Raw genomic sequence first — 12,962 nt, forward strand, 5'->3', positions numbered from 1 at the left:
GGGTCGCCTGCCATCTTGCACCGCCACGTTTCTACAGTAGCCCAGAAAGGACAAACCAAATTTTCCGTGCGATTCAAAGCCATCGTAGTTTCTCCTTGGCGCTTGGAAGGGGAGGGTGAAGCGACTGAGCTGCAATCTGCAACTACACCGCTAGATCCTACACACTGGACCTCTAAGGACAACATGATCCAGGCAGCCTTACATTTAACAGATCCATTTTGAGCTGATTTGTACTTTATTCTCTATTGCCCACCTGTAGCAAAGAGAGAGTCCACAGTTTCCTGATCTTCACACAGCACAGGGAGGATCGAGACAACAACACACCAACCTGGTACAGCATCTGGTACCTGAGCACACACACACACAATCAATGACCAAACCCAATCTAAATACAGTAATTCCTTCAGAATAATATTCTAGTGATGTTAACCGACCAGCGATACTGCTCAGCGTGGGACAGGGAAGAGTTGGGGAAATATAGGAGTTCCATCTGGAAAAGGAAATTATTTTTAATAATTATTGTCACTCAGTAGGATCACAATTACACATCTAAGTGTGTTACATTACATCTCATACGTCCATACAGCCCATACCAGAAGGAAGTTGGCTTAACAACATGCAGTAAGATGGATGTGGTGCCAGAGGCCACTGGAGAACTCACCAAGCCCTGGTTGATGAAGTACTCAGCAAAGTAGACCAGTCCCAGAGGAAACACAAACTTCAGCAAGCCCTGCTCACAGGAATCAAGAGCAATAGCAGTGTAACCAAACAAACAGTCAAACACTCAAGTCTCATGTAACGTGAAGAGTACACTTACTTTGATGATGTGCAGTTTCTCTGTGAAGGTGAGAGGTCCGGTGGTCCTGTCCTCTGTTACATTCAGGGGGAAGATAACATGGCCTGTGTAGTTATTCAATAACAAACAGCAGTACTTTATAATTACACGGTGCAGTGGGAGAGAACACCCACAACCTTTTAATGTGTATCAAATGACAAATGCTGGGCATCATTCCTGAGGAACAGCAGTAACTCAAACAAAACTGTGGTCTGGTCACTCCACCATCCATATACTGTATAGAGATTATTATAAACCAAATCAATAAACAGCCTGCAGGCATCCAGCACACATTCCCCCCTTCCACCACAATTTGCTGTTTTCAGCAAGCTTTAGAGGTGTTGGTAGGTGGATTTTATAACGTCTAGTCTCCCCATTTCCCTGTTTCCAGTCTTTTTTGCTAAGCTAAGCTAACCACATACTGACTCCAGCTACCTACTAGACTGAGACTGATGTCAATTTTCTTATCTTGTTCTTCGAAAGAAAGTGGGTATATTTCCAAAAATCTATTACGTAATTCACCCCGAAAACTGTAAAAATGTGTTCCTGTCAATCATTGGCAGATCAGACAGGAACATCAAATACTGGCTCCTTTTGGTTTTCCAGCTTTTTGCTTTTGATTGACTTTGACATTTTGGCAGCAGCAGACAGCTGTTGTCTTTTAGAAACTCTCATTCAGCAGCTACAGACCCAGATATTTTCTGAGCAGTAAGTGAAGACCAAAAACAGAGCTAAAAGAGTGGACATCAAGTGAAAAAAATAAAAAATAAAAACCCCAAAGCTGTCTTGTTTACACATCAAGTACAAATTCTAAATATCGAATGTGAAAATACGAACTAAGCTGATGCTTGAGTCCTAATTCTGTAGCTAAAGCATTTATCATATAAAACCTGGTATCAGTTTTCACTGCAGTGCAGATAACATGCAACTTCTAATATCTGTTACCGCACACAAATCCACCCACATACAGATTCCTGTTATCTCTTCCAATGCACACACACACATAAACATCCTCCAACCAAACCAAGATAAAACCACTGGAGCCCTTGAGGTTATCTGACCTCATAAATGACAAGTCACAAGAAGGCCTGAGGTCTAATGCATTCATTTAGAGTTTGCAGTGCATCTATCATCAAACATAAAAAGCCATAAAAGCCTAATTAAGATCAAACTTTTTCCCTCCCCCACAAAACAGACATGTGCTTTCATTATTATCTGATTAGATTAAGGCAATGCACTGCTCCTTGGCCTTCCAAATGAAAGCATTGCACAACTGCTGCTAATGTTAAACTCTGCTGTTAGATTAACAAAACAATATATTGGTGCATTTTTAAAAGTCCTGCTTTCAGAGGATTTGTTAACTATAATTCAGTGTCAAATTATTTTTAATTCTATCAATTTATTATGTTTTTATTATTTGTAGGGCAGGTTACACCAATTTTAAGACCCCACAAACACCCAGGACATGTACCTGGGGTGGATTTCTCCTGCTCCTCTTCTTCTGATTCATCCATCAGCTGCCGCCTCTCCTCCGAGCCAACAGCTGCATATTCTGTCTCCCTGCTTTTCCACTGAGGTAATGAAGATGGAGGAACCAGCAGGATGAAATAGCTGGTGGTAGTGTTGGGATAAGCAAAAAAAATAAGAGACAGGAGGAATGGTTTCATTAGTGTTGAGAGTAAAACAAGAGGAATGAACAGAGAAAAAAGCTAAAGACGTGCGAGGGCCAATATGAGGACAGAAAGCCAGTACATTTGAATTAATTGTGGAATCCAATAACAGAATTTATAAAGAGCAGCCACTCTCTTTGGATTTAATCACATTGTGAATGGTGGAAATTATTTTGGGCAATCAAACAGCCCAGAAGGTGAGACTAAAGGGACATTTCTAACAGTGCTTCTACAATACAGAATTTGACACTAACAACACTAACACTTACCTAATCAACATAGCAACCGGGACCACCAGCATGATCAGCAGTGTAGTCTGGGGTGACAGGCCGACTTGGGTGAGGCCTGCATAGAGGAAGGCTCCAGCAACACCAGCACCACCAGTACCTGAGCCCCATCCTCCCAGTACATCCCTGAGGCAGGTGGGAAACCAGTGTTTACAATCCAAACTAAATATCTTTCCCACACACATCACAGTGTATTAAATGACCGACAGAAATACACATACATGCGCACACATGGACTGTTAGACCAACTCTATATAATTGCTGGAATATATTAACTGGCACTGATGAATTAACTGGATCCACATATGGATGCACTGTGTATCACATTGCCTCTGTGAGGCACATTTTTAAACAGACTGCACTAATGTACTACACAGCTCTCTGCAGTTTTTACCTGTTAGAGGACCGCGTAGTCGTGCATACAGAAAAAAACAGACTGATGTTTCAGTGGTCAGTGTAGCAGCTTGTGCTGATTATAAGGGCCGCGTGTTTTGCACTGCGTCCATTCCTTATTTATTTCAACCACCGTCATATTTGACCTTTTTTAAAAAAAATTATGTTTTACTTAAAAAGATGTAATTTTTTTAATTTCAATTTACAATCAGAATTTATATACTCAGTATCACTTGTTTTAGTTATGCTTAATATTGTTATTTATGTCTTTCCTAACAGGTTAATTCCTTGCAGAATTAGGCTTCCATACAACTGAATCACAAAGCAACAACACAACTTTATCTGGACGGCAGAAAGTCAAAAAAAGAAATATGGTTATAAATGGTCATAAGTAAAGTTGCAGTAAAGCATGTTGGCTGGCTGTCTTTTAACAACATGTTCTCACTTTTGAAATGGTTTTTGAGAGTGCTTCCTATATGCAGTATTGTATAATGTCCCACTGTTTACCAGACTATACCTTACTCTTCAGGTACAGCTATGTCAAAGTTATGTCGTCTGCTGATGTTTAATTTAGATCTAGTCATCTCATCTTATGGAAGGAATTTGTGTTTACCTGCTGAAGAAGACAGTGAGAGAGAGGAAGGACAGTTCTCCCAGCCCAGAGCTGATACTGGCGAAGATCACTCCTAGAAACACAGTGGTAGAGAGGGTCATTCATCTGAGTGAGTGAGGTGGGGAAGGACAGAGATGCTCATGAATAGAAGAAAAGGGATAATTACTAGAAGGGTTATTCCTTTGTTTGACCATGAAGAGTGAAGTGAATCCTGAATCATTTATGTCCCCCATAGATCAGATCATGTTACCTCCTCTTTTCCAGTTTACTTCACACGCAGTGCCCTAGTCTATCTTGAGAATTTTGGATCTTCCTTTTTTGTGCCTGCCAGTGTCCAGTCATTAATTCCTTTCAGTGTGCCAGTTCTCAAGTGGGCTCAAGTGTACACAGGCTCACGTTTGTGGCTGACAGGGACTTTAAAATGACATTCATATAATTGCAGATTATCGTATAACGCACTTCAAACTGAACAGAAAATAAATAACACTATTTGTTAGTTTTTCCACAGTCTTTTCAACAATCACAGACTCTGGTTTGGTCAAACAGCAGTTCAGTGGCTTTCCTCAAAGCCAACAGTTGTACACGAAGGGACGCACATGCACCAACATGCACCAACATGCAGCCACAGCCAGCCCAGAGAACAATGCTCGGGGATCAAAACAGGGCAAAGGGAGTGTGACGTCATTCACAGATACTATATATGTCAATATATTTACACAGCAAATAGTTGTGTTCTGCTATATTCATTTTCTAATAATCATATATATAACCTTTAATGTTATCAGCTTAACAACTCTGAAACGAAAAAGGTCCATGGTGGGTGGTAAGGTCTATTTCCAGTGCATTAGCTTACTCAGTAAATTAACAGATAAACCTGCATAAACCTTACATTTACTCAAACTCAGCTATTTCCAAAATCATTCACTCAAACCTATAAAATCAATATAGTGAGAGCAATAGCTTACTCCACAGGGAGCTTTCAGACACTTATCAATCATCCTCCTATTGTATCATCAACTGTATTTTTTGTATGAAGTGCAGAGAGAGTGCATAAGGGCCCATAGCTCACTGTTTTTCCCAGGGCCTCCTAGAGGGTTAAAAAGGCCCTGTCCATCGAGTGCTCAGAGGGACAGTGGGACCCCTGCAGAATCCTCAGTTGAGTAATGTAAATGTACTGTAATGTAAATGTAATCACATTTCTGCAGACTATAGAGGGGTCTGTCATATCATGCAACACAGTGACTAGAGGAAGGTTGTGATGTTGTCCTCAATGACATCGGATGTGTTGAGGAGGAAGAGGACCGGGTATCAAAGCTTAAACCTACTGCTCCCTAATACAAATATACCAACTACTACTGACTGACTGCTTCATTACATTAATTTGACTCCTTCTCTTAAAGTCCAAAGTTCAAAGAAGTCTGTAACTACACAAATAAATATCGATTCACTGATCAGTCTTAGCATGGTGATAAATACTTCAGTGAGTCATGATAAGAATAAAGTGCTTTCATAGTTCTGTGAAATGACGCCGTTGTGATAAGATGACAGGAAATGTAACCGAGGCAAATGATCTGAGCTGAATTTAATCAACCATAAGTTCTACCACCAATAATGATAAAAGCTATGACTAAAATTACTAATAATTTTTAAAAAAGGCGTCTTTACCTATAATGCTCATCCACACAGCCGAGGAGAAGGACACAAGGAGGAAACTTGTTGCTGCCATGATGGCACAGAACAACACTCGAAAACTAGAAAAACAGGAAATAGGCAGGAAATGTACAATACAATACAATATTCAATATTCATGTAGTGCAATAACATTAAATAAATATAGTTTAGCAACTTTGTTTCAGTAACTAGCATCACTTCATTGACTCATTCTGGTCTGCCACGGAAGCTCTGCTAGTTGTTCCCTGCACTTAAATCTTACTAAAACATTTAAAAGACCCGAGCTGTGTGGCTACAATCAGTTTTCATTATTCTTTCAGTCACTGGCTAAGTTACAGATTCTTGTTGACTTCTAACAGTCATCACTGCAAATGCAACAGCGATGGAAATGTACATACACACACTTTGATTATCATTATTATTTAGCCAAATAATCACAAACTCATTACATGGACATCGATCTGCAGTAAAAAAAAAAAAAAACATCTACAAAGGGAGGGAGAAGCTCAAATAAACTATTTAAATGTAAGCTATAGGAACACACCAATCCACCCACTGACTGCCAGCACACAGCACAAGAGGAGAGGGAGAGACCCCGGTGCTGTTTGAGCAGCATGCATGGGAATAAATTACAACATAATATATCTTTCTTTCTTTCCCTTGTTTTGACACCAGTCGCATTTTAGAAATGAAGTCATTTAGAGGGTCTGAAAAGTCACTAAATCTAGTGAGAACGTTGCCATGTTGCAACACTGACTCTCTATGATTGAGTGTGCGTGTAAGCACCCGCGTAGAGTTCGAACAGCTCGTGTCGTGCCACCATACTTTTTTGGAATTAAAACACCAAACAATTAAAATGATATATATTCCAGGACACATAAAAATAAGAATATCAAATATCTCTACTGTCTCACAATTATCCAACTGTATACTGTAACACTGTATGTTTGTGTCCCAGGTGCTATTATTATTGTCTCCGAGACAACAGGAAGTCCTTTTCAGGTGCTGTGTACTAAAATGGCTCCACTTTGAAGAGCTGACATCCATAAAACTGAACACTTCCTGCACATTTCTTCAATAAAATCCCACCATTGCATTAAACAGAGGAGAATTTGGAATAAAGTCCTATCTCTAACATAAGATTGTAGTGGCAGAAAGTAATGTGAGGCACCAAAGTAACCTCCACCTTACTGTGATGGGAAGACTGCTGGATATTTACACCTGACACACCTGTCTTACCCATAAGGCAGCTTGTGGATCACAAAGGGAGCACACAGCTTGATGACGAGTGTTGGGAGGATGTCGGCTAACAGCACAGCCTGAGGAGAAAAGCACCAGAGCTGTCACTCAGTCCAAGAGAGTGGGGTTTTAAATCATTACTGTTTATATTTCAAAGGAAGGAAGGAAAAATATTATCTGCCATGGTGAAAAGCTGCACATAATTTTAATTAAAATTATTACAACTTCAAGCAGTTTCAAGCACTTTATCCCAAATCTAAGCACTTTTCAAACGTTAAACAGTTGGATTGTAATGTGGTGTTTTCAAGCAGCAGCAGATTTCTAGCACCTGTACAAACCTGAGGTGGTTTTTAGTTTCAGTGCCTGTTTACTCATTTTATTTTTATTGGACGTTTTCACAGAACCTCAGAGTGAGAAACTAATAATTCCCTGCCATCCAGTGTGGTTAAGGTTACTCTGTGTTGTGTAGTGAATGTTCATTTACCGCAGTAGAGACAGGATTGCAGTCGTAGCGACTACTGTTGCTACTGTTCCCACCTTGGAAATCCACAGCCACGGTGGGTGAATTCTGGGGAGAAAGAAGGAAACCGGTAAAAAGTGTTAATGAATTTGCTTTATATCTTTATGTCTATACACACTTTAAAGCTTCAAGCCCTTAGCAACAGCAAGGGTCACTGCTGAAAGATAATATCAAAGTACAAATTGGCCTTCTTACAGATGCTGTGGCGTTTCCTGACTCTTGTCTTTTGAGGATGTCATGGGCGGCGCTCAGCATTACAACATACGCAAAGTTGTTGCACAATCCAAGGAGCCTGAGGCGGTAATCACAAGAGGGGACAGATAACACAGGGTAAGCAGATTCACATGGATCAATAACTGACAACTGAGACACTGGCTGAGAGGCTTCTCTTTGACTAAACACATTCAGTCATAAGAGTTTGTTAAATGTTGTCTTTACAAGAACTTTTCCTAAATGAAAAAGTTATAAAAATATAAATTACATGAGGAGCTATAAGAGAGAAATACTGGCAAACAAGGCTCAGAATTCAAGTTTTTTGACACCACTACTTCGCACTTATTTCAGTTGGTGTTCAAAAAATAGTGATATATAGTTTTATATTTCTCTACCATGACAAAGTGCTGGCGATGTACTGCTTTTAATTTCCCGTATGATAGGAATTTTTCCCATACAACCAAACCAGTGCATTACTGAAACAACTGCTGCAGCTCTTCAATCGGAAGCCATATTGTTTTTTTTGCCGTGAAGAGCTCTTCCGTCGGGGCAAACTGAGCAGCTGTATTGAGACGGGAGGCCTGTTACCTGCGTAACCTTCTTACAGTTAGAAGTGACTGCCTTTAACAGGGCAAAACACCATGGCACAGCAGCGGGATTCTTACTTGTGCAACAGAACATTTATTTTAAATACCTTCGGTTTATAGGGCTAAAACTATTTTATAAAAGGAAGCGATGTTAAAGTTGTTGGCATATCTTTTTTTTATTTTTAAGTTCTGTTTTTGCAGTTTGAACAATAAAAAATGTTCATACATTTATATATACATACATTGTGATTCGTTCATGTGTTGGATCATTTTGTGAGGCCAAGGAGACCCTCCAGTAATCAAAGTCTTCAGGATAGATATTAAACTGTATTTATATTCTGTATAGTCCTTACTGTAGAATAAACCTGTATAAAGGCCTGACCATGCACAACAAACAGCCAGAATCGTATAAAAGCACTGTGATATTATATAAACTGAAAATGATCTGAAACGTTTTTAAGGAACAATGATTCTTCTTTTTGTTTCTTTAACTACAAAAGATGTCAGCAGTTTCATTTCTTAAACACCAATAAGAGCACACAGGAGGTTTCTGTTCCTTCCATCTGTCTCACAGTGGATATGTAGCTGTTCAGACAGTAACAGGAAGCTGTGGGCTGCATCGGTTCGGACTTTATCTTCAACACTTTAAATGTAGTTGTGGAAACTGGTAGCATTATAGTATTTGTCTCAGTATTTGAGCCGTGGTTTTTAACACTTCACTTCTGGACTCTCACCAAAATCCACTCCAGTTGCGCCATTGTGTGGAGCGACCTGTAAACAACAGATAAACAACACCGTTAGCGACTCACATGACACTAATAATAATGTGTACAATCTGATATCTGTCAGTAAAGTCAAACACACAGCTGACAGACCCACCATTGCTGTCGGAGCGTTGAACGGGATCTGCGTTGACGCTGGCTGCCTGCTCCATGTTTACAAACGGCACCGGATAAAATAAACAACAAAACAACAGCGAGCAACCGGGCTAACAGTTACCGTAACAACCGTTCAAGCACTCAGGATACATTGTAGTATGCTACGAAGCTAAATTAGCTTCCACAAGTGGCGTTAGTCTTTGTCTGTCTGTGTGTGTTAGCTCCTATTTCTGTTTCTGTTCACTTTAAAGACGTCACATGAAACGCGGTGTTCCGTACGAAGAAACTCCCGCGGAAACAAAAGCAACGCTAAAGGTTCCTGTTCGGTGACGCTAAAATGAGATAGTAGCCCAAACTTTGTTACGCGTTTATTATCCCTATGTAGTTACAGTATGTTTAATATCACAAAGGCAATCCTTTACTATATTATGAGTCAACCAAAAATGAGGTGGTAAAAAAACATTTTTGTTAAACTGAAAAAAAATAATAATAATAATAGATTCACACTAAAAAGTAACTCAAAGTTGTATCAATCCATGTCCATTATTATTGTCCTTTGTCTCAGTTCAGCGACCAGTGGTCAGATCAGCGGAAACAGACCGAAATGAGCCTACCTACTAAACTAACTGAAACTGAACTGAACTGAAAACAAAAATGAAAAACAACATGAAAATACCAAAGTAGAATAACTCAGCTGGCTTTAAAGAAACTGTGATCCAGTTCTCTGCCTCTAGCACCACCAGCGTTGTGTCATGGTTGTATTTGCGCCTTTCAACTCCCTCTTTAACGTTTATAACCAGTATAAACCCTTAATAAATGGTTCAGAACACAAACACAAACCATATTGTTGTAACCAAATACAAGGACAATTATAACTCACTGTTATGATGCATCCATAACTAGTGTAAATGCTTTATGACATAATGTTACATAGTTTCATATTATATTATGGATAACAGATTAAAATATACTTGTTGTTGTTATAAATAATAACGTGTCTTCATGATCTTATGAACAGTTTTAAACTCACCCGGGAACTGTGATTTGTACATTGCACAGTTAATAAATGGGCCTACTTTATATAAGGGTTTGTTTGTGTGTGTAATCATGCAACCACATTATACAGTGTTATCAAGTTTTCATTAACAATTTATACATCATTACTAATGATTCATATGAGGAGTTATGATTGCGGACAAGACTAAATTAAAACTAAATTCTACTACATCATAATCTGAGTGTTTATATACAGCCTATAAATTAGGGAGGTAAAGATAAAGTGTTACACAACAACATATAGGACTGTAGTCTGAGCAGACAAAATCTTAATACAAAAATAATTATTATCATCTCTTGAATTATTATTATTATTATTATTATTATTATTGATCATATTCTAAGATCTAATACTATGCCTTGGACTTATAACCAACAGTACAACAACTCTGAGATACATCTTTGAATTAAAAGCAGAATATTTCTCTCCAAAATGTTGTGGAGCAAAAGTATAAAGCTTTAAAGGAGAATTACTAAAGCAAAGTACCAGTACCGTAAAACTGTACGTGTACTTTCCACACGTTGTTTGAGAGGAAAAAGGAAGGCTGATAGTGCTGATAAGAATTTGATCTCTCCAGCTGTGCATATAAACCTGCAGCTGCTCCCTCGCAGTGTGCAGAGCCACTGATCCACTGTGTCACAGCCATGGCTTTCCGCAAACTTCTCACTGCGCTGGTACTCATCCACAGCACCGGAGGTGAGACAGACAGACATCATTGCTGACATTTTTAGAACTTTATTCTAGTATCAAGATAAATGTGTTGATTTATCACTCTGTGGACAACTCTTACTAGTAGAGTTGATGAATTGAATTGAATTTAATTGAAATTGATTGACTGATAAACACTTTAACAGATGATGAGGTGCCAAAAGCTTGTCTATTATGGCAAAGCTAGTAAAATTGCTTTGTAATTATAAATCATATTTACTTGTACTTCTTTAACGAAGGGTGATGGCTGCACATTGATCACTGTGTTTAAACATGCATTACTGCCTGCAGCACTGCCCCAGAAACTCTACAGGACACCTTTAACCTTTTACATTGCTGCTTTTGTAGGTTTGTTTGGGGCTGAGGTGAGGAGCTCCATTGTCGGAGGGCAGGATGCTGCAAAGGGCAGCTGGCCGTGGATGGTCCACCTCAACATCACGTCTGATGGCATCAACAAGTGGCGCTGTGGCGGCACCATCCTCAACAGTGAGTGGGTGCTGACTGCTGCACACTGCTGGGATCCGTAAGTGTTTGTCTTTTTTTTCACATGACCCTAACGACCCATAGTAATGAGAACTTTGAGTACTGTAGGCATATTAGGTGTATCAATGCCACTATACTGCCTTTAATGAAGCCCAACAGAAGTTAATACGATTGAAAACACGTTGGCAATCCATGGACTTTAATGTTGGGGTTCAGCAAAAGTGACCACGTTATTAGCAAGGCACTAGGGGCAGTAACTATTATTAATTTAAAGTATTGTGTACTTTAAAAGGCATTTGTATCCATTATACCTTAATCAATAGTCAATATAAAGTACCTTTGAAAAATTATTAACAATATATATAACAAAAAACTAAGTACAAGTGTACTGTTGTCAAATCAATAAATAAATCTCTGAACACTGAAATATGATATGATGTAGCAGCTTTAACAGCTAGATACACTTAATCATTCTAGTCTCCTAAGCTAATGTGGGACAGCGCTTGCAAAATATGAGGCGACAGCCAGTTAGATTTATTTAAACCTGCTGTAACGGATCTTTTTGGGCCCCTTGGGGGCAGCAGAAACAAGCCATTAAAGAAACACTTTAAATGTGTCTGCTGTTTGGTGCTTAGTAGGTAGACTACAGCTGGGCTTTTTATAGCTTTATAACTTTCCAGTCAAATGGAAAAACAAGGCAGTGTTATATACGTATATATGTTACTCATGTCCCACTTCTGCTGGACCTACCTGCATGTTAGAATAAAATATGGGTGTTGGGATTTTTGCTGTTCATGATCTTCCATCTATGCAGAAAACAATGAACATGTGTGTGTTTGTGTTGCCAGTAAGCTTGACTTCAATGCGCGTCGATCTGGCGTTTGGGTCGGCGCACACAACCTGCAAAAGGGAGCTGAACGTTACGTAGGCATACTTCATGTCATACGTCACCAGAATTACCAAGCCGTGGGCAATGGCTACGTGAACGACATCGCTCTGTTGAAGCTGAAGAAAAAGCTTACATTCTCAGCGAATGTCGACCCAGTGAGTCTGCCCAGCGTCGACGACACCTTCGATTCATCCTCTGAGTGTTGGATCACTGGCTGGGGGAACGTTGGGACTAATGGTAAGTTTTGTACATAAAGCAGCCTATAAGGTACACATATAATGACAAATGAATACACAGACACACACATGCATGCATTGTAAATTCGCATGAACAAAATGGCAATAACCAAGACTTTAGAAACACTGAGGTCATGAATCGAAGTACCCTACCCCTTCCCCACGGATGTCCATATAGTTGGATTAGTTGTTTCAATTATATTCAATTATATTATATTCTCAATTATATTCTATTATGTTGGACTGTGTTGGTTTGCTGACAACTCAGAAAACTTTTACAAATCAAATCTGCTTCTTCTGATCCTGCTTTAAAAAATAATTTGTGTTTGATATTGGATATTTGGGTTTTATTTCACAAAACATTTATACTACCATACCGTGCCCAAATAAATAAATAAATAAATATAAATTATAATATTTATATTTATTTCTTCATTAAAATTATTTTTAAAAAATGATGTCTTCTCCATTATTGAAACATCCATAATCTATGAATACGCAAATATTTTTCTAGTCAGAAGTTTGGCTGCTTGACACCAGGTGTCTCTTGCTCATGGGGGGAGAAACAATAGGCCAGGAGGGGGACATACAACCTATAATGTGTTAATTACTTTGTCTGAGAGGTGATGGTAAGAGGCTTTTGTTAACTTTGGACAGAACCAGACTAGCTGTTTCCCCCTGTT

General features: G+C 39.0%; 2 protein-coding genes across 3 annotated transcripts in view; one reads left to right on the forward strand and one right to left on the reverse strand.

Moving 5' to 3' along the window:
- Positions 1-9,176, reverse strand: part of cln3 (CLN3 lysosomal/endosomal transmembrane protein, battenin) — a 13,582-nt gene extending 4,406 nt beyond the window's left edge. The window contains exons 1-13 of one of the 2 annotated variants that reach the window (XM_035655211.1): positions 8,908-9,176; positions 8,763-8,799; positions 7,424-7,520; positions 7,193-7,276; positions 6,709-6,788; positions 5,464-5,549; positions 3,799-3,871; positions 2,775-2,918; positions 2,307-2,446; positions 818-870; positions 662-730; positions 435-490; positions 254-347 (exon numbers count right to left, since the gene is read on the reverse strand). In XM_035655211.1, the coding sequence (XP_035511104.1) occupies positions 254-347; positions 435-490; positions 662-730; positions 818-870; positions 2,307-2,446; positions 2,775-2,918; positions 3,799-3,871; positions 5,464-5,549; positions 6,709-6,788; positions 7,193-7,276; positions 7,424-7,520; positions 8,763-8,799; positions 8,908-8,962 (1,068 nt within the window). In that variant the 5' untranslated portion in view covers positions 8,963-9,176. Of the gene's footprint in view, positions 1-253; positions 348-434; positions 491-661; positions 731-817; positions 901-2,306; positions 2,447-2,774; positions 2,919-3,798; positions 3,872-5,463; positions 5,550-6,708; positions 6,789-7,192; positions 7,277-7,423; positions 7,521-8,762; positions 8,800-8,907 lie in introns of both variants that reach the window. The other variant, XM_035655210.1, reaches the window with a different exon arrangement.
- Positions 9,177-10,535: 1,359 nt separating this feature from the next.
- On the forward strand, positions 10,536-12,280 carry LOC118323268 (tryptase-2-like; the record flags this gene model as incomplete). Its single annotated transcript, XM_035655212.1, is given in 3 exon segments — positions 10,536-10,659; positions 11,020-11,194; positions 12,003-12,280. Coding segments are annotated over 3 exon segments (505 nt in total), but the record flags the coding sequence as incomplete, so codon positions are not given.
- Between the last annotated feature and the right edge of the window lie 682 nt (positions 12,281-12,962).

Source organism: Morone saxatilis, unplaced genomic scaffold (assembly GCF_004916995.1).
Source record: "Morone saxatilis isolate NCDOM2014 unplaced genomic scaffold, NCSU_SB_2.0 Contig14, whole genome shotgun sequence".
Classification (NCBI taxonomy): Eukaryota; Metazoa; Chordata; class Actinopteri; family Moronidae; genus Morone; species Morone saxatilis.